Source organism: Leucoraja erinacea, chromosome 24 (genome assembly GCF_028641065.1).
Source record: "Leucoraja erinacea ecotype New England chromosome 24, Leri_hhj_1, whole genome shotgun sequence".
NCBI lineage: Eukaryota > Metazoa > Chordata > Chondrichthyes > Rajiformes > Rajidae > Leucoraja > Leucoraja erinaceus.
In genome coordinates, this window is record NC_073400.1 from 19,276,543 (window position 1) to 19,297,135 (window position 20,593).

General features: G+C 46.8%; 1 protein-coding gene across 4 annotated transcripts in view; it reads right to left on the reverse strand.

Annotated features, from left to right (window-relative positions):
- Window positions 1-20,593, reverse strand: part of LOC129708715 (ubiquitin carboxyl-terminal hydrolase 2-like) — a 29,466-nt gene that overhangs the window by 5,044 nt on the left and 3,829 nt on the right. For all 4 annotated transcript variants that reach the window (XM_055654658.1, XM_055654659.1, XM_055654660.1 and 1 more), the window contains 9 exons: window positions 17,633-18,453; window positions 16,450-16,509; window positions 6,390-6,513; window positions 5,095-5,206; window positions 3,272-3,409; window positions 2,288-2,352; window positions 2,032-2,135; window positions 1,569-1,652; window positions 516-594 (listed from right to left, as the gene is read on the reverse strand). In XM_055654658.1, coding sequence (XP_055510633.1) covers window positions 516-594; window positions 1,569-1,652; window positions 2,032-2,135; window positions 2,288-2,352; window positions 3,272-3,409; window positions 5,095-5,206; window positions 6,390-6,513; window positions 16,450-16,509; window positions 17,633-18,418 — 1,552 coding nt within the window. In that variant the 5' untranslated portion in view covers window positions 18,419-18,453. The remainder of the gene's footprint in view (window positions 1-515; window positions 595-1,568; window positions 1,653-2,031; window positions 2,136-2,287; window positions 2,353-3,271; window positions 3,410-5,094; window positions 5,207-6,389; window positions 6,514-16,449; window positions 16,510-17,632; window positions 18,454-20,593) is intronic.

Genomic DNA, 20,593 nt, shown 5'->3' on the forward strand with positions numbered 1-20,593 from the left:
GAGGCAGGGAGGGGGGGGCAGGCAGGGAGGGGGCAACGAACATCACAGAAAGAGGGTGGAGCGAGGGAAGGAGATGGAGTGAGGGAGGGAGTGATGGTGAGAGGTGGAAGCAAGGGAGACAAAAACACAGATAATGAAGAGATGTAGAGGCAGGAAGAGAGAGAGAGGCAGGAAGAAGAGAGAGGGGGAGAGGGGGAGAGAGGGAGAGAGAGAGAGAGAGAGAGGGAAAAAAAACGGAGTGGAAAAGGAGAGATGGAGAGGGAGAGAGAAAAAAAATTGAAAGAGACTGAAACAGAAAATGGCGGGAAATACGAAAAACTATTTTTTCCGAGTGTCAGGGAGAGTATAACAGAGGGAACATGGAGAGGCAGCAGCAGAGAGAGTGGGACTGAGAGAGAGAGATGGGGAGAGACGGGAGGGGAGAGAGGCAGAACGAGTGAGAAGGGGAGACAGAAAGACAAGTGATGAGAATGGGGCAATGGCGACAGAGAGTGGGAGCAACCAGTGAAGGATACGTAGAACGAGAATCTTGGGGAATCTCTGGATAGTTAACTTCTTTGTGCTTCTCTTCCTCTGGTTACACCTCTCGCACATCTGAAGAGAGAAAGCATGGTGAGGGAGGGAAAGGCTGCAAGAAACGGCAGAGTTGTGGGTGCGGCCCAGTTCGTCACACAGACCAGATTCCCCACCATTGACTCCATCAGCAATTCACACTGCTGCAGGAAAACAGCCAACGTTATCAAAATCCTCTCCTGCCCAGGATGTTTGCCCTTGTCCCTTCTCCCATCAGGCAGAGGAAACAGAAGCTTCAAGTGCACACCGCCAGGAACAGCTTCTTCACCTCTGTTATCAGACTTCGGAACAATCCTCCCATAAGCTGGGACACAAGTGCCAATTCTCCAACCTGTCCCATTACAGACATAGGATTTAGTCTGTGGAACTGTTACGCTACAATGCTGAGAAACGTCTGTATATTCAGCACTCTGGCAGGTTTCTCTCCACTCTACCTTTTGTACTTTGTGTTTGGCTTCAATGTATTCATGGATAGTACATCTGATTTGATTGCATAGCACCCAAATAAAAGCTTTTCACTGCACCTCAGTATATGTGACAATAATGAACCTAAAGGTGGTATCGGTCTACAACTGGCAGAGTGCATGTTGCTTCCAGTGTGCAGGAAGGAGCTGGTTTAAACCGAAGATAGACACAGAAAGCTGGAGTAACTCAGCGGGTCAAACGGCATGTCTGGAGAAAAGGAATAGGTGACGTTTTGGGTCGAAACCCTTCTTCAGACTGAGAGCCAGGGGAAAGGGAAACAAACGCTACAGATGGTGATATAGAGAGACACTGAACAAATAAACAAAAGATATGCAAAAAATTAACAATGATAAAGGAAACAGGACATTGTTAGCTGTGGGCTAGGAGACGAGTTACAGACAATGAGACTCTACAAGGCGACTTTAAACCAGGCACAGCAACTTGGGTGGGGGAGGGTCAGAGAGAGAAGGGGATGCAAGGGTTACAAAGTTAGAGACATCTCAGTGTACAATGGGTTACACAGTCCTTACCGGAGCGTTCTCCGTGTCCAGCTCCTCCTCTGCAGTGAAGAGGTTGAGGCACTCGGCCAGCGACACCCGGCTGGACACTGATGCCTTTTGTGGGGCAAGAGGGAGCTGAGTGAATGAACTAGCCCTTGCACCCCTCTCCATGCTCACACCCAGGACATGCTGGGGACCAGCCCACCCCTCTCCCCAAATACCCCCTCCTCAGCAGCCAACCAACCACTCTCACCTGAACCCCACCTCATTCGGAGCCCCCCAACCCTCAGTGGCCTGACATCATCCTCTGGAGCCCCCCCCCCCCCCCCACCACCCCCCCACTTCACTACCCCACCCACCCTCTCCGGAGCACAACACTCTCCTTCCCTCAGTGACCCCATCCCCCTGACACAGTCCCCCTCCCATCTTCAGTGCCCCCGCCCTCCTCCTCCACAGCCCCCCACCCTCTGATCCCCGTGTGCGAGGGACCTACCTTTGGGATAGGCAGTGAGAGGTCACAGAACACGTCGAAGGTGCTGGACTTGTGGCCACACAAGGTACACCTGAGCGTGCTGTTCAGCTGACCCACAAAGAGATCTGTGTAGCAGGAAGCGGCATTGTTAATCTCTGTACCCAACCCCCACACCACCCCACCCCAGCAGTGTGTGATGGGACAGTGTCGACGGAGCTTCACCCCGTGTCTGACCCATGCCCTGGGAGTGCGTGTGGGGATGTAATAAATGCCTTACCTACGATTTTGCTGTCATCCCGCTCCAAGTATCGTTTCCACATCTGGATTGATTTTTCGTCGTCACTAGGAATGGAAAATAATTGGCATCGGAGAGAGAGTGAGAAGAGAGCAGAGACTAACAGACTGAGAGAGAGAATGGAAAACAGAAACAGGCAGAGAAGAGGGGAAATGGAGGACAAATGAAACAAAAGGCGAAAATAAAAACAAAAAACCCAAAGAGCGGATGAAATGCCTACACCAACCTGACGTCGCGGTCTCCGGTGGGGGAGGCACCGATTCAGGACTTACCTTGACTTTCATTCATCTGGACGCCCGCAGCAGCAACTGCGGAGGGTTGAGGTCCAGACCACGGGGGGAAATGGAGGAGGACTGACCAATTTCTGTGCCTTCCACCACAGCGATGAATGCTGTGGTGGATGTTTGTGTTACATTTTTATTGTGTTTTTGTGCGTTGTTTCTCATTGTACCGCTGCTGGCAAATTCATTTCACTTGCACTTTATGTGCAATATGACAAATAAAACCATATTGTATTGTATTGTATTGTATTGTCTTTCTTCTGTTGTATCCACAGAATAAATTGGACCTGAAGCCAATGTCTCAAAAAAAAGATCAAGCCACAAATCTAATTCTTCATCATGTGCATTTTCAAGGGTCTCTTCACTTATTGCTCAAGTAGATATGGCTGTTCTCAGAGAGAGGAGAGACGGTGGGGCAACCTTCTTCATACCCAAGAAGGACTGGAAGTGGTTTTTTTTAAATCTTTGAATGCATTCAAGTTGGCAGAGTTGTAAGGAGGGAGGAAGGGAGTGGATCCAGGAGGTATAGAAAAGATAGAGACAGACAACACGAGGCAGAGGAGAGAGAAAGTGAGGCTGATGGGGGGTGGAAGAAAGAGGGAGAGAAGAGACACAGAAAGACGAGTGGGGCGAGGGAGGCGCGGAGAGAAGGGGAGGGGCAGGACAACCTGCCACGAGCACTCACCGCATTCGCTCCATGCCTCCGGTGGAGCCTCGGATCCCCGACACCGACATGATGCTGGGAGATTTGCGGGATTTCCGGTTGATCTCCATGTGGAGCCAGTCCATGAGGAAGCGGAGGAACTCCTGAGCATCCTGCTGACTGTGAGAGAGGGAGGGACAGAGGGATGGGATGGAGTGATTGAGAAAGGGAGGTAGGCAGAGTGGAGGGTTAGAGAGCGGGATTGGGAGGGGAGGAAGAAAGAGACAGAGAGGGAATAGTCAGTGAGCTTTCCAGGGGATAGGAGACCATTCGGCCCCTGTTGAATGTTACACAGGGAGTGGAGAAGGCCACTCCAGACCTGTATGCGCTGTCACAATGCTGTGTGTGGGATTCGCCACATCTCACTGACTGCCTCGTCCCATACATTAGAGTGATGTTTTGGGGAATGAATGGTTGGGTGTAGAGGTTGGTGTGGTGAATGGCAAGGACCAGAGTTCTATCTGGGGGAGGTTGGGGGAGCGAGGGTAGAACTGCTGGACATGGTAGAGGGATGGGAGAGGGATGGGGAACAGCATGGGGAATAACGTTCACTGACTACACAGGACGTCTCAGATCTCCTAAGTCCAAAGCCGCACCTTGGGGACAAATGTGGTAGAGATGGAGACATTGAGAGTGAGACGTGGCTTCCTTGCAAGAAGCAATGGTGGGAGGAGTCAGATAGAGCCCTGCCTGAGCCTAGGGACAGTTCTAGTCACCGTGTACCAGGGAGACAGTGCAGAGGAATGGAAAACACGAGCTGATGACTGGAGAGGTCATGGATCAGTCATTTACAGATACAGTGTGGAAACAGGCCCTTTGGCCCACTGAGTCCACGCTGACCAACAATCACCATACACGAGTTCTATCCTGCACACTAGAGACAATTTACCGAAGTCAATTAACCTACGAACCTGCATGGCTTTGGAATCTGTTTGGAAAATCAGCACGGTCACAGAGAGAACGCACAAACTTTGTACAGACAGCACCCATAGTCAGGATCGAACTTGGATCTCTGGCGCTGCACCACTGTTATATTCAGGGTGAAGGGCTATAACGAGCAGCCTGCTGCAGGGATCAGAGCTGGGGCTCTCCACAATTGACATTCAGGACCGTGAGGATTGAATCAAATGCCTCATCTCCAATTGTACAGTGTAAAGTCAAGTGGGGCCCAAGTTGTGAGGAGGGTGAAGAGTTGCAGGGGGGCGGGGCGGACACAGACATTTAGCAGAGCGAGTACCATGTGGTGAAGGTGGTCTTTACTCATCCACATTTCAGGATGGGGGGCATCGCCGGGAAAGGTAAAGTTCATGCCACAATCGTGCCAGGCCACAACCATCCATTTTTTTTCAGCTCAGTCACTTCAGAGAACATTGGTGGGTGAACCACGATGGTCGGTTTGGAATTGTACATGGGCCAGTGCACAGTGCACATTGCTGCTCTCCTTAATGGGGGGGGTGGGGGGGTCCACGTGTAGGGGTCATCTCAAAAGGTGAACCTAGGGGTCATCTCAAAAGTTGAGCTACCCCCTTCGTTACCTGGAATCTCCCTGTTGAGGAGAGGATTAATTCTTGGCACCCTGCCCCAACAACACTGAGCGAGCACTATGACCAGGAGTGCAGTAGGCAGGGAATGCAGTTCACCACCACCTTCTCCAAGGAACTAGGAATGGCCAATAAATGATGGCCTTATCATCACCAATTGCCAACATCCTGGGGGATGGGTGAGGGGCCAGGCTGGAGATAGGCTCGGTTTGGTGGGTGAGGGGAAGGGTTTACCGGGGATGGGTGGGATCGTCCATTGCTCACCTGTAGCCCATGAAATGTGGAACAAACCTCTGGAACGTCTGAAGAAAGCGGAGTGGGGAGACAGAACCAGAGCTGGCGGGATCCCACAGAGCAACCACCAGTTCAGCAAAGGCTGTGGGGGGCGGAGAGGGGAGGGAGGGAGAAAGGCAGAGGCAGAGAGAAGAAGATTCAAAATGAAAAGAGAGAAAGTCAAAGAGAATAAGAGAAAAACAAGACATTTTTGGTAAGGAGAGGGAAGAGAATAAACACACATCAGCCTAATTTAGACATACGCGAGCACCAATATACACCGACCGGAACTATTATTCACCCACACATAATGAGGGGGTCATGTTCCCAGTAATATACACGGGGATGGTATTCTCTATGATATACACGTGGGTTGCAGTTCCCCGTGATGCACATGTGGGCTGATACACTGTGACTGCATTCCCCGTTCCATACATGATGGACGTATTGCCTGTTCTATACAACCTATCGCTGGTTCTATACACTGCAACCGTATTCCCTTTTCTATACACTGTGGCGTTGGCCGCTGTTGTACACACTGTGCTACCTTCCCTGTTCCGTACACCATGGCTGTATTCCGTGTACTATACACGGTGACTCCAATGCCTGTTCTAGACATTATGGGCATATTACTGGTTTTATACACTGTCACTGTACTGCCTGTTCTAGAAAATGTGCCTGTTCCGAACACTGTGTCCTTATTCAATTTTTCATTCTTTTGGCTGTTCTAAAAAAAACGAGGCTACTCTACACACTATGGATGTGATCCTTATTTTGTATATCCTGGCTAGATTGCCTGTTTTATACACTCTGACTGTATTACCAGTTCTGTGCATCAACGCAGTATTTCCTATTCTATAAACTGCTTCTTGTTCTATACACTGTGGCTGTATTTCCTGGTTCAATACACTGTGACTGCATTGCCTGTTTTCTACTCTTGGCCTGTGTTCCCTGTTCTACACACAGTAGCTGTATTCCCAATTCTATACATCATGGCCATATGCCTGCTCCATACACTGCAGCTGTGTTGCCTTATTCAACGCATTGTGGCTGCATTCCCGGTCTATTGCCTATTTCCTTCGCTCCATAGATGCTGCTGCACCCGCTGAGTTTCTCCAGCATTTTTGTGTACTGTGACAGTACTGCCTGTTCTATGCAATGCACCTATTCTGCACATTGTGACTGTATTCCCTGTTCCGTATACTGTTGCTGAGCTCCCCTGTTTTATACACGGTGCTGTATTGCCTGTACTATATATGGTACACTCCCCCATGCACAACTCCTACCATCCATCAGCTCGCAGTGTTTCTTTCCCGATCCATTAGCATCCAGCAGGTATTCTTTCCGGATGCAGTACTCCTGCAGATCCCTGGTGTTGCTCAGACACTGGAGAATAGCGTTCATGAAACACTGTGGAACCGATGGGCTATGTGTTAGTTCAGTCAGCTGGAGTTTGAACACACCCGTCTCCGTCACCAGCCTGGGTCTCGGCCGGCACTTGTTCAGCTGCCGATTGTTACCCACCCCTGACTGCCCCACAAGGAGTGAGTGTACGCTGGCCCTGTACCTCATTGCAATAAATGAGGCGTAAGTGTTTGCAGAGAACTGCCAATCCCACCCCCTGTCAAATCCTCTCTCACCTCTCTCTCTTTCCTCCTCTCTCTCCCATCCCTCTCTCTCTCTCAACAATTCCCTTTCAATGCAGGACCATCCCCCAGTATTGTTAATGCCATTTCTCTCTCCACAGATACTGCCTGATGTGTCGAGAATCTCCTGTATTCCCCATCTTCGTTTTATTCCCTGTCTAATCCCATCCTCTCACCTGCCTCCCTCCTGCCCTGTGGCAATGTCCCACCGTGTGCTCGAGGAACATCACCTCATCTTGTGACTGGGCACTTTAATCCCATGGCTGGATATTGACCTGAACTTCAGATAACCAGCAATTCCAGTTTGTGCTAGAAACAGCCGGCTCTGATGCAGGGTCATCAACCTACAACCTAACTCAATTCTCTCCACAAACACTATTCCCCACCATCTCTAGAGCTACACATTCTCTGTGAATGCTGTGCTCTAGTTCATGCAATGTCTCTTTCCCTCTCAGCATTCACTTCCCTCTATTTATCCCTTCTCCAGATACATCAACTGGGATTAACCACCCTTCCACACCCTTGCCCAGCCAAACCACAACCACGTACATCATCCAAACTCCCCTAGACTTACCCCTCCTGAGGAAATATTATACAAATAGAACCGCTTGGATAGTGACTTTTATATAAGCTAGGTAATTTGCAAAAGAAAAGCTAAAAGCTTTCCTGAACCGAAATAAAGTGCAAACAGACACATACACACAGGCAAAGATGAATAAAAACATGGAGGCCTGAACCAGAACCTGCTTAGCTTAGGTTATTGTTTGGGGCAATTATAGCACTGAAAGAAAAATTGTATTTGATATGGCTTTGTGTTGAAGATTCGGAAGCTGAATAAGGGGCCTCTTCTTAGGCCATCTGCTCTGTCTCTATGGTACATTTTTGAGCTCTGAATGTGACATAAAGGTGAAGAGTTATGGCTTGTTTTGCTAGGTTTGAGAGAATTCAAGGCTGAGAGATGATAGACTGCAGTTAGCTTTGGCTGTGTACAATTATAATGTGTGATAAGGAATAAGATGCAAGTGAAAGAATAGTTGCTTTGAGAAATAATTAGATTAAGGGAGTAGTTTATAGAAGGTTGAAGCAGATGGAATTCTGACGTAATGGTCTGAGATGTAGTCTCTTGTGTTCTGCCTGGTACATGAGATTGGAAATCCTACTTCCCGATAACAGGAAAGGCACCAAACTCATATTAAGTAAATTGACAGATTTACGACCCATGTATCTTTGGATGGGAGATGGAAATGTGTGTTTTGAACTTAGAAACCGTAATTCAGCAAATTTATATAATTAATGTTTTAAAGACATAGGTAATGGTATTTCAAAATGTATAAAATTATAGTAACACCAATTATGAAATGTATTGGCTTAATAGAAAGGTACACTTTAGACTTATAGAAATTGTTTAGATTTATAGAAATATATTTTCTCTTGGTATAGACAGTGTATGACTTGTGTGATCATTGTGTTATATATGTATCTTGTATTTTGAGGAATGGTCTTTCATAAGAGCCTACTGGGGTTTTGCTGTGTTGCAATAAAATAATTCTAAAACAGTTATAAAGCACAGGCAAACAAAGGCTGTAATGAGGCCAGGGAAGGGGGATCATGTGACTGATGTTGTAAATCACCAGAAGGACTCAGATGATTGGTTACTAGCTTGTCATACCCTCTGTATCTGAAATGTCTAATACCTATATAAATGCCATGAGTTTGTATCAAAGTTACTCCTCTCTGGACCCGCCCCAGAGCATTAGCTCTGTGTTGGAAGGTTCAAGAGACTAGTCTCAGCTGAATAAAGAATTGATTTTAACAGCAACAAGTGTTTGAGTCAAGTTGACTTTAGATTGAAAGAACTCAGTTTAACATTTGGTGTCAGAAGTGGGATTCAGATGGATAACTGACAACTCAAGGAACGAAAATAAGAGTCAAACTGCGCACTGATCAGACCAGAGGAATTGGCCAAGCAGGAGTGAGTAGTTAAACACCACTCTGTTTTCCTCTTCTCCGTATTCTCTGTGTAGTCGACCCTTCGTTCTTGTGTTGAACGGGATCCTGACAGAATCAAGTCAATCTAACAAACCTTGTTGAGTGGTAAGATAGACTTTTAAACATACTGGTCCATTGGGAATGGAAAGACTCTGCCATTTGGAATGGAGAGACTTGGTTATTGGGAATGATCGATGGTAAATGATGGCTGAACTGGATCCTGTCAGCTAAACACTGACAATGCTAAATTCCTCTTGGTAATTTGGAATGGCAAGAGGGTTGAACTGGATCCTTCTTCTTGTCATTTAGAATGGCAAGAGGGGGGTTAAAGATTTGGAAACAGGGTCGGCTAAACACTGACAATGCAAAATTAATCTTGAATCATTTGGAATGGTGGGAAACAATTGAATTCAGATCCAGTGATGTCACGGTTGCTAAATAAGAAATAGTAAAACGTTAACGTCATTATTATATTGTTGTAAGAATAAAGCATAAGAATATTAATACTGTGTATGGAATAAGTGGGTGTGAATATTGTAGTGTGATAAATTTAATAAGTGGAGGTATTGAAATGAGAGTGTGCACACTAGAGGAATAAGCAACAGGAGAGAGAGAGAGAGAGAGAGATAAGACTGAAAACAAGCAGGCTGGAAATTCTGGAAGATAAGAAAGGACTGTGCAGTTCAAATGGTTGGCCTTCAATTAGCAGTGGGAGACGAAGGGGAGGTATAGGAAAATAATTGGAATTTGTTCCCTATCAGCCCCCGGGTCACAGTCCGAGCTCTAGTCAGTGGTGGCAGAAATTTACCCAAGTTTACCCAGGGCAGAGTCAGGAACCGACAGTGCATCCACCTCAGGCGTCTGACCCAAGAAGAAGGAGAAGCCCCAGTTTAGTAGCAAGGCATACTAGGTCCCAGTCTAGAGAAGGTGCTGAAGAACAGTCCCTAACCCCAGAGCCCTAATGCCTCCTCCACCCAATCAACAAGACAACGACGAAACAGCCATGAATAATGTGTGGCTGCTGTGGAAACCACATGAGATGATGGCAATTTTGTTGGGAGTGCCTAAGAAACGGAATCCACAAGCTTTCATTGAATTTTTAAGAACAACGATATCTGTATATCACGCTGATTCCCGAGATTTATTGGTACTAGTTCAGCAAGTCTTAACAGCGATTGAGTATACCAGATTCTTGGTTCATTTAACCTAGAACAACCATGCAGCCCTAGCGGTGGCGCACCCAGGGGCAGGTAACAATGAGGATCGATTACAGCTTATGCTGGCAGCCGTGGGCCTCACTCTCCAGCAGCCAATCGATATATCAAAGGGAGATATGAAACCAGGGGAAGGAGAGGCTGCAGAAGATTTTCTGGGAAGGTTTAAAAAACCCATCTACGGCAACCAGTCAGGTGACACTCAGTATCAGCAAGGAAATGACTGGCCACGGTTTTGTGCTATGGTTATGAACTGTTTGCCTTCCAGCATTGCAATGGGTATTTAAACCAATAATATGGACTGGTCAGTCTTCATCGGCCCGCATGTCAAGAGCTGTGAAAGCCTTTTGGAAAGACTGTCCTATTGGAGACAGTGAAGCCCAGGTAAAGGTAAAAACGAATATGTGATGAGAGAAACGAGAGAATTTCCACCAGTGACTGTCCCTGACTGAATGGGCTAACAAATCTGGATGTTACCCTGTTTACGGATGGCAGCTCATTCATTGTTGAAAAGGGAGAATGGTTGTCAGGCTATGTGATTGTTAATCAGGAGGGAACGACCATTGAAGCAGCATCTTTTGAGGCTCCCTTCTAGGCCCAGCTAGCCGAACTATTTGCGTTGACTAGAGCCTGCACCCTGGCCGAAGAACTATCTGCAAATATTTACACAGACTGCCAATATGCTTTTGGAGTGGTTCCTGATATGGACAATTATGGAAGAATCGGGGGTTTCTAACCTCTTCAGGGACAGTGATATCTCACAAAAATTGGTTTCTAATTTGCTACAGGCCATTCAGTTACACAGTCAGCATGCTGTTATCAAAGTTAGAGCCCATAGTATAGGCCAAGCCCCATAGACATAGGGAATTGCCTTGCCAACGAGTTAGCTAAGAAAGCTTCTAGGAGTTACCAAATTGTGGGTCCCACACGATGAGGCAGTTTAAAAATTCTACTATGAATAAGTCTCCCTCGAAAAAAGGAATGCCAACCATCCAAGAAGTACTTCAAATACAGGAGGACGCTCCTGCATGGGTAGAACAGCTGTGGCAGGACCAGGGTTGTCTGTACGATCCTGTCACTAGCTTATGGGTTACGCCTGCCGGACAGACTTGCAGGTCTGATGAGCTTGCGTTGTGGATTATTGAATTTGTACATTTTGCAACTCATTGTGGGGCCAAGGCTGTAAGTGATATGCTTTTAGAGACCTGGTGGCACCCGAAACTTTTGACTTGTCCCAACGCATCAGCCAGCAATGTCTGATTTGCTAGCAGCATAATCCAGGTAAAGGCTTGCCCTGTGAACCAGTTAAGACTCCTTTACCATTTGAGACCTTTCAAGTGGACTACATTGAGTTGGAATGATTTCAGTGTTATAAGTATGTTTTTGTAATCATTGATGTTTTTAGTAAATTAATAATTAGTGTAAAGACCTCTCATGTGTGTGGTAGCATTATGGTTTTTGAATGAATGCTGAAGTTAAGTCTTTTATTTGTTGTAAATCACATGTTATAAGTGTAGGTGTGTGTCCCTTTAAAAAAAAACTGTAAGCAGGGGGCTGAAGTTTTTTTTACAGCTACCCTCGGCTGTGAGGTTAACCTCTCAATTTAAAAGGGGAAATAAGTTAATTGCTGAAACACGACCAGCTTTAATGGTTTGTTTAGATAAACATTCTTGTTGATGAAGGGAACTGACTGATAATGGGTTAGTCATGAGTTAACGTGATATTTTGCTAAATCACTGGAATATAACATCTTTGATCACTCCTGTTTGACAGAAAAATTGAAAGTATGTTGGGTTTATTTTAATTTGTTGTATTTTACCTGTTTTTAAGATGCAAACAGTATTATGTGACAATCCACCTGAGATTTCGAAGTGGATTGATTTGATTGTTTGCTGAAATTTTCAGAAACAGACAGTGTATCGGATAGTATGGAGAACTATAGAAGAGGGGAAGAATAAGAATACAGACCACTCCATCTGGTACAGCATGAATAATGCCTGCGGGAATCCTATGTATTAACTTTAACCTGTGCTTTGCAAACTTCTCATTCACAGGTCAGGGCTGCATATGGTGAGGAGCCAGCAGTCAAAGTTCCAACTAATATTGAGCCATGTTGCTATGTGCTGGTCAGGAACTGGATGGGTAAGCACTTGGACCCAATCCGACCGCTGCCAAGGTCGAGGGTCGTGCTGCATGGGTTCATCTGAACCACTGCAAATTGATTGGGGAGCCCAATCAAAAGGGGGGAGAAGAGTAATTTTATTAAGTTTTTAGTTTTTACATTCCTGCTTTGCTTGGAAGTTGTATCATTATAAGTTTAGTTGTATCATTATAAGTTTAGTTTTGAATCCTTATTTTGCTATATGGTTAAGTATATGCAACTGATTACTGGACTGACTGACTGAAGGACGGTTAACTTGAATGAATAGTTGATTAAGTCAATTAAGTAAGAAATGAACTTTTTGTGAGCCTTTGCATATTTCAGATAAATTAAAATGAGGCGATTCATCCTGCTATGCATCCTGATGCTACTACAGATGGAGGGAAATGAAGGAAAAATTTGACGATGTGTCCCGGGACAAACAAGCAGAGTCTTTCACCTCTGCAAAAGAGATGTGGTACAGTGCAATGGCCCAGATGCCTTTGGATCCTGGGATGTCACCAAGATTGACTATTGCAATGGGATACAGCGTCAGCCCGATTGGCAGGTAGACTTAGATAACCAACACCCAGGGAATTACCCTGTTGGTCTCTGGAGTGCAAATTTGACTTTTTCTGCAAACGGTATTCTTTGGAAGACAACTCGGCAAAGGAACATTTGTATGATGGACTATGCTATCGAGAAGCATTAGAGGTCTACCCTTGTTTACAGGAGAAAGAACATGAGAAAAATATGGGAAAAATGGGCATTGGAAGAAATAGACTCTAACATGTTTATACAAGCCCATAATGAACTATTTGGTAAAGGACAAATTGTGTGTTACCTTGCTACTATCAGAAATACATCTGTTCTCTTTACAGGATAGATATGCCTTATACTATCTGTTGGCACATGAGGGAGGGACATGTGCTATTGTGAAAGACAGATGTATGATGGGAATTCAGGACAGAACAGTAACATCACAAACATCAAAATGACATTATTACACTGCTCGATGGGATACAGGAGGGTATTGAATGGGGAGACTGGGGATTTGGGGGATTTTCTAATTGGATAAATTGTACTACTTTGGTTCTGTCTTCACCAAGGAAGACATTAATAATCTGCTGGAAATAGCAGGGGACCGGGGGGTCAAATGAGATGGAGGAACTGAGTGAAATCCAGGTTAGCTGGGAAGTGATGTTAGGTAAATTGAATGGATTATCTGAATGGTGGCCGATTAGGAAAAGGGGAGATGCAACGAGACCTGGGTGTCATGGTACACCAGTCATTGAAAGTAGACATGCTGGTGCAGCAGGCAGTGAAGAAAGCGAATGGTATGTTAGCATTCATAGCAAAAGGATTTGAGTATAGGAGCAGGGAGGTTCTACTGCAGTTGTACAGGGTCTTGGTGAGACCACACCTGGAGTATTGCGTACAGTTTTGGTCTCCCAATCTGAGGGAAGACATTCTTGCCATAGAGGGAGTACAGAGAAGAATCACCAGACTGATTCCTGGGATGTCAGGACTTTCATATGAAGGGGTTGGACAGGCTAGATGCAGGAAGATTGTTTCCGATGTTGGGGAAGTCCAGAACAAGGGATCAGGGGTTATGGAGAGAAGGCAGGTACAGGATACGGAGTTGGATGATCAGCCATGATCATATCGAATTGCGGTGCAGGCTCGAAGGGCTGAATGGCCTACTCATGCACCTATTTTCTATGTTTCTATATATGCAGCAATAGTGGTTTTGTGTTTGTTTGTGGGAATTGCTATTGTTAAATGTACTATTTCTAGACTAATGACAGCCTTGGGTAATGTGGAAACTGGTGAGAAGATATTATTGCAACATCTAGAAGAAGACATTCTAATGTTGAATGATGAGGTAGTTGAAAGGATGGTAAATGCGCAGGTTGAGAAATAATTATTAGAAGATGAATGTATTAGAATGAATAAAATGGAGATAGATCAGTGGTATGGAACCCAGAATAGCTGAGCACCCTAAGGGCTAGGGTATTAAACACAGCAGAGAAGTAGGGAACAGCATTGGTGTCAACAAGCCAGCCTGCTGACCTACGTGGTCCAGGTTTTGGGGGCTATAAAGCATCTCGAGGTTAGGTATAAACTTGGATGACTAATAAGCCAATGCTGATGAATCTCTGCCTTGTGTTATTATCCTATTAGTGGTCATAGAATGACCAGAGTGGGGAATGAGGAAATATTATACAAATAGAACCGCTTGGATAGTGACTTTTATATAAGCTAGGTAATTTGCAAAAGAAAAGCTAAAAGCTTTCCTGAACCGAAATAAAGTGCAAACAGACACATACACACAGGCAAAGATGAATCAAAACATGGAGGCCTGAACCAGAACCTGCTTAGCTTAGGTTATTGTTTGGGGCAATTATAGCACTGAAAGAAAAATTGTATTTGATATGGCTTTGTGTTGAAGATTCGGAAGCTGAATAAGGGGCCTCTTCTTAGGCCATCTGCTCTGTCTCTATGGTACATTTTTGAGCTCTGAATGTGACATAAAGGTGAAGAGTTATGGCTTGTTTTGCTAGGTTTGAGAGAATTCAAGGCTGAGAGATGATAGACTGCAGTTAGCTTTGGCTGTGTACAATTATAATGTGTGATAAGGAATAAGATGCAAGTGAAAGAATAGTTGCTTTGAGAAATAATTAGATTGAGGGAGTAGTTTATAGAAGGTTGAAGCAGATGGAATTCTGACGTAATGGTCTGAGATGTAGTCTCTTGTGTTCTGCCTGGTACATGAGATTGGAAATCCTACTTCCCGATAACAGGAAAGGCACCAAACTCATATTAAGTAAATTGACAGATTTACGACCCATGTATCTTTGGATGGGAGATGGAAATGTGTGTTTTGAACTTAGAAACTGTAATTCAGCAAATTTATATAATTAATGTTTTAAAGACATAGGTAATGGTATTTCAAAATGTATAAAATTATAGTAACACCAATTATGAAATGTATTGGCTTAATAGAAAGGTACACTTTAGACTTATAGAAATTGTTTAGATTTATAGAAATATATTTTCTCTTGGTATAGACAGTGTATGACTTGTGTGATCATTGTGTTATATATGTATCTTGTATTTTGAGGAATGGTCTTTCATAAGAGCCTACTGGGGTTTTGCTGTGTTGAAATAAAATAATTCTAAAACAGTTATAAAGCACAGGCAAACAAAGGCTGTAATGAGGCCAGGGAAGGGGGATCATGTGACTGATGTTGTAAATCACCAGAAGGACTCAGATGATTGGTTACTAGCTTGTCATACCCTCTGTATCTGAAATGTCTAATACCTATATAAATGCCATGAGTTTGTATCAAAGTTACTCCTCTCTGGACCCGCCCCAGAGCATCAGCTCTGTGTTGGAAGGTTCAAGAGACTAGTCTCAGCTGAATAAAGAATTGATTTTAACAGCAACAAGTGTTTGAGTCAAGTTGACTTTAGATTGAAAGAACTCAGTTTAACACTCCAACAGACTCTTGCTCCCTCTCCCCTCCCACCGAGCTGCAACTTCAAACCTTTGCCTGGGTCTGAGGAAAGACCGTCGACCTGAAATCTTAATCCTCTCCACGGGTTCCACCAGAGTACCCCAGGCATTGTCCGAAGGCCCGCAATGAACACAAACACCAGAACAGCAGTAGGCTATTCAGCTCCTTTGGCATGCTCTACCATTCAACAACTCCTCAATCTTGGCCCACACCACTGTTCCCCTCCCTCCCCACAACCCTTGTGTTTGAATGTCTGCCAACCTCTACTTCCAGTCCACTCAATCAAGCTTCCTCCACTGTTCTCTGCGGGAGAATCCACATCTCGGAGAAGAAATCCCTCCTAAGGGATGCTAACTGCATTTCGATGTCTCTGTACTGTACATTGCACAATGACAATAAAGATTGAATCTGAATCCTTTCCTCGGTCTGACACTGACAACCCCGTATCCCACAAGGGTGGCGTCCTCTCAACGCCCACCCTGTCAGTCTACCTCAGGAACCCTTTCACCTCTCATTGCTCCCCACTCCAATGAAAAATGACCTCTCATCATTAGTTTAGTTTCGTGATAGAGCGTGGGAAACAGGCCCTTAAGTTAAGTGGGAATGAGAGGAAAAAATAGATTAGCCATGATTGAATGGTGGAGCAGACTCGATGGACAAACTGGCGTAACTATGTTCCTATGTCTTATGATTGTATGATCCCATCCCCCCTGTTCTCTCCATTTAGTCTCCAATTTTCCATCTACTCTGTCCTCCTTTACACACAGCCCCCAATTTCCCATTTGCATACAGTCCCCAATTCTCCATTTGCACACAGCCACCCCATTTAATCTCACCGTATTTCCGAGATTCCTGAGCCCAATTTGACCGTTGCCAATGGGCAAGATGGAGTCCCTCTGGAAAATAAAGCAGAATAAAAGGCAAACTGAGACGTGCAGCTTATTTACATACCAGTACATTCCCAGTTTGCTCAATAACGTTACTTTTGTCTCATGACTTGGGCCTCTCTTGATGAGCATTTCTTGCCCATCCCTCATTGCCCTAGAGAAGATGCGGCCAGCTGCCTACTGCTACAATGCTGTCCTTCTGGTGAAGGTGCTCTCATGGAGCTGTCACGGAGGCAGTGCCCAGCACCTAGACACAGTGACCATGAAGGAGCGATGATGTATTTCCCAGTCCAGGTGAGAACTGGAGGGGAACCTGCAGGTGGTGGTGCTCCCTCATTGCTCTTTCCTTCTTGATGGGTGATACGGCAGGGTTGGGAGGCCCTGCCAGAGTAGCCTGAGTGAGGAACCACAGTGCATTTTGTTGATGGTGCACTCTGCAGCCACTGGGCACTGGTGAACGGAGGGAGGGAGTGTTTAGGGTAGTGACAGAGAGACTGAGAGGTACAGATATATATTTTACTGAAAGTGGATACACTGGTAGACAGGGTGATGACGAAGGCACATCAAATGCTTGCCTTCATCAGTCAGGGAATTGAGTACTAGAGAAGGTACAGCTGTACAAGTCATTGATGAGACCACACTTGAAGTATTGAACCAATTCCAGTCGGCTTGCTATAGGACAAATATCATTATGCTGGAAAAGATGCAGACAAGATTCACGAGAATATTACAGAGACGGGAGGGCTTGAGCTATAAGGAGGGTCTGGATAAACTGCCACCGTTTTCCCTGGAGCATTGGAAGCTGATAGGTTTAAAAAATAATTTAAAGGCGACCGGAGGAGCAGCTTTTTCTAAGAGAGACTTTTTCTAAGACATGGAATGAGCTGCCAGAGAGTGAGAGGGTTGGGTACAATGACAACGTTTAAAAGACACTTGGACAGTACATGGATAGGACTCACGTTTAGAGGGATATTTGTCAATGGGAATGGCTCATGTAGGCACTTTGGTTGGCATGGGAAGGTTGGGCTGAAGTGCCTGTTCCAGTGCTGTGTAGCTGCTGGACTCGAGCAGGGAGAGCGGGTGTGCACTGGGGCTGAAGTGAAGGTCGGTGGTGTGGCTGCACGAGACTCACCTTGGACGTCCGTTGCTGCTCGGGGGCGAGGCGGTGCCCGCTGCGGGCTGTTGGTCGGGAGCCGTTCGTGGTGCGGGAGGTCCCGGGCAGGGTGTCCAGCTGGCCGGAGCGAAACGTCCCACTCGCCCCTCCCGCGCCGGGTGGCCTGGCATCCGGGTCCTGGGGCAGTCCCCGCAGCGAGGAGCTGCGGCGGAGAATGGGGGGCCGGTCCCGGCCCTCCAGCCGTCCCAGCGAGGGCGAGCGCCGCGGCTCCGTGCTGGGCAGCTTCTGCAGGCACTCCTGCACCTCCCGTGGGTCCCGCAGCTGAGAGCAGCGGCTCAGGGGGGCTCCCCGGGACCCCCGGACACGGCCTGGCTTCTGCTGGGCTGGAGGCGAGGAGGCGGGCGAGGGCGGGCTGGAGGAGGAGGATGAGGAGGAGGAGGAGGAGGAAGGTGGGGCAGGGGCAGTGGGAGGCTGAGAGAGCCTCAGCCCCAGCGAGTGGTCAGCACGCAGGGGGCCACGTCTGGTGGAGGGCTGGGCCGTGTGGGGCTGCCCCCGGGCTTTGGCCTCCAGCTTCCTGCCCCGCTCGTCCAGGGGCCCCGGTCCCGGTGGCAGAGGCCGAGGCTTGGCCGGGGTCATGACAGACAGCCGCCCGCCCGGCGAGGTGTGGCTGGTCCCCACCGAACGTGGCCCCACCCGCTCCGTACCCACCGAGATCAGCAGCGGCCGACGGCTGGGCTTGGGGGTCAGGGGAGCGGAGCCGAGGGGGGCAGGGTAAGGGGTGCGGAGGGAAGAGGGCTGAGGCATCTCTCATCACGGTGAGGCTGAAGGAAGCAACAGACCTGCGGAGGGAAGCAAAGGAGGTGATAAGTAACAGTGAGGGGGGGGGGGGGCAGGTCACAGAGCAACGGGGTGAGAGAGCCGGATTAAGGTCAGTGGAGATACAGTCAGTGACACTTGTGGGGAGGGGTTACCGTGGGACAGTATGAGGGGAAATGGAATAGCATTAACGGGATGCAGTCAGTGTCGCAAGGAACTGGGAGTGGGGCGTTACTGAGGGAAATTATGATGAGATTGGGATCACACCTGTGGAGATACAGTCAGTGTCACAGGCCAGAGGGGAAGAATTACTGAGGGAGTGTGTAAGGGAGCTGGATTAATATTAGTTGAGATAGTCAGTGACAGAAAAACTGGGGGAGAGTGAAGGCCGATGGCGGGGCTGCAAGTGGTCTCAGGGTGATGGCTGGTCAGCACGAACTTGATGGGCCAAAGGGCTGTATGCCGAAGGTCTAAAAAGGGATAATGAGACAGTTAGGGAACTGAATTAACACGAGGGACGAAACAATCAGCGACACGAGGTTCTTGGGTCGAGAGATTACTGACGGACATTGTGAGCAAAGTGCATTAACATCAGTAAGGATGCAGTCAGCGTCACAAGGCAAGGCAAGGATTACTGAGGGAGCTGGATTAACCGATAGAAATAGTGACACTGGGGAGAGAGTCAGTGACACACGGTTCTAGGGACATGAGATTATTGAGTCATAGAGCACGGAAACAGGCCCTTTGGCCCAACTGGCTCATGTCAACCAAGATGCCCCATATGTATTAGTCCTACCTGGCCACATTTGGCCCATATACATCTCTAAATCTCTCCAATCCAAATGCCTTTTAAATGTTGTTATAGTACCTGCCTCCACTACATTCTCTGGCAGCTTGTTCCATGTGCTTACTTGTCTGTGTGTGAAAAAGTTGCCCCTCAGGTTGCTACTAAATCTTACCCTTCGCACCTTAAACCCATGTCCTGTGGTACTTGATCCACCAACTCTGGGGAATAGTCTGTGTATTCACGCTATCTATTCCCATGATCGTATACACCTCTATAAGATCACCTCTCAGCCTCCTGCGCTTCAAGGAATAAAGTCCTAGCCTGTCCAGCCTCTCCTTGTAGCTTAGGCCCTCAAGTCCTGGCAACATTCTCGTAAATCTCTGCACTCTTTCCATCTTAACAACATCCTTCTTACAGCGGAGTGACCAAAAATGAACACAATGCCAAATGTGGTCTCACCAACATCTTGTACAAATTTCACATAAGGAACTGCAGATGCTGGTTTACACCGAGGATATACACAAAATGCTGGAGTAACTCAGTGGGTCAAGCAGCATCTCTGGAGAATAGCAATAGGTCGAGACCCTTCTTCAGTTTCGACCCGAAACGTTACCTATTCATTTTCTCCAGAGATGCTACCTGACTCGCTGAGTTACTCCAGCATTCTGTGTCTATCCCGACTTCTATACAATACCTTGATTGATGAAGCCCAATGTACCAAAAGCTTTTTTGATCAACCTATCTACCCGTGAGGCCACTTTCAGGGAACTGTGCACCTATACTCCTAGATCCCGCTACCCTACAGCACTCCCCTGGGGCTATTTACTGTGAAGATCCTGCCCTGGTTTGACCCTCCAAAATGCAATATCTTGCACTTAACCATTCCCAAGCGCACTTGCCCAACTGATCAAAATCCTGCTGTAATTTGTTAGTACTATCGTCACTATCTATGATACCATCCACTTTAGTTTCATCTGCAAGCTTACTAATCATGCCTCCTACATTCTCATCCAAATCAACAGCAACAGGCCCAGCACCGAACCCTGAGGCACACCACAAGTGACAGTCTGTAAATCAACCTTCCACCATCATCCTTTGCTTCCTTCCATGAAGCCAATTCTCTATCCAGTCGGCTGGCTCTCCGTATCACATGCGATCCACCCTCCAGAGCAGCCTTCCTTGCGGAACAGGGACAGTGTAAGGGAACTGGATTAATACAGTCAGTGACTCAGCGCACTAAGGGAGGTCTTACTGAGGGACAGTGTTAGGGGGCTGGATCAACGTCAGTGCAAATACAGTCAGTACAGGGCATTGGGGAGAGAGGTTACTGAGGGCCTGTGTGTGTGTGTGAGCTCGATTAACATCAGTGGAGATAT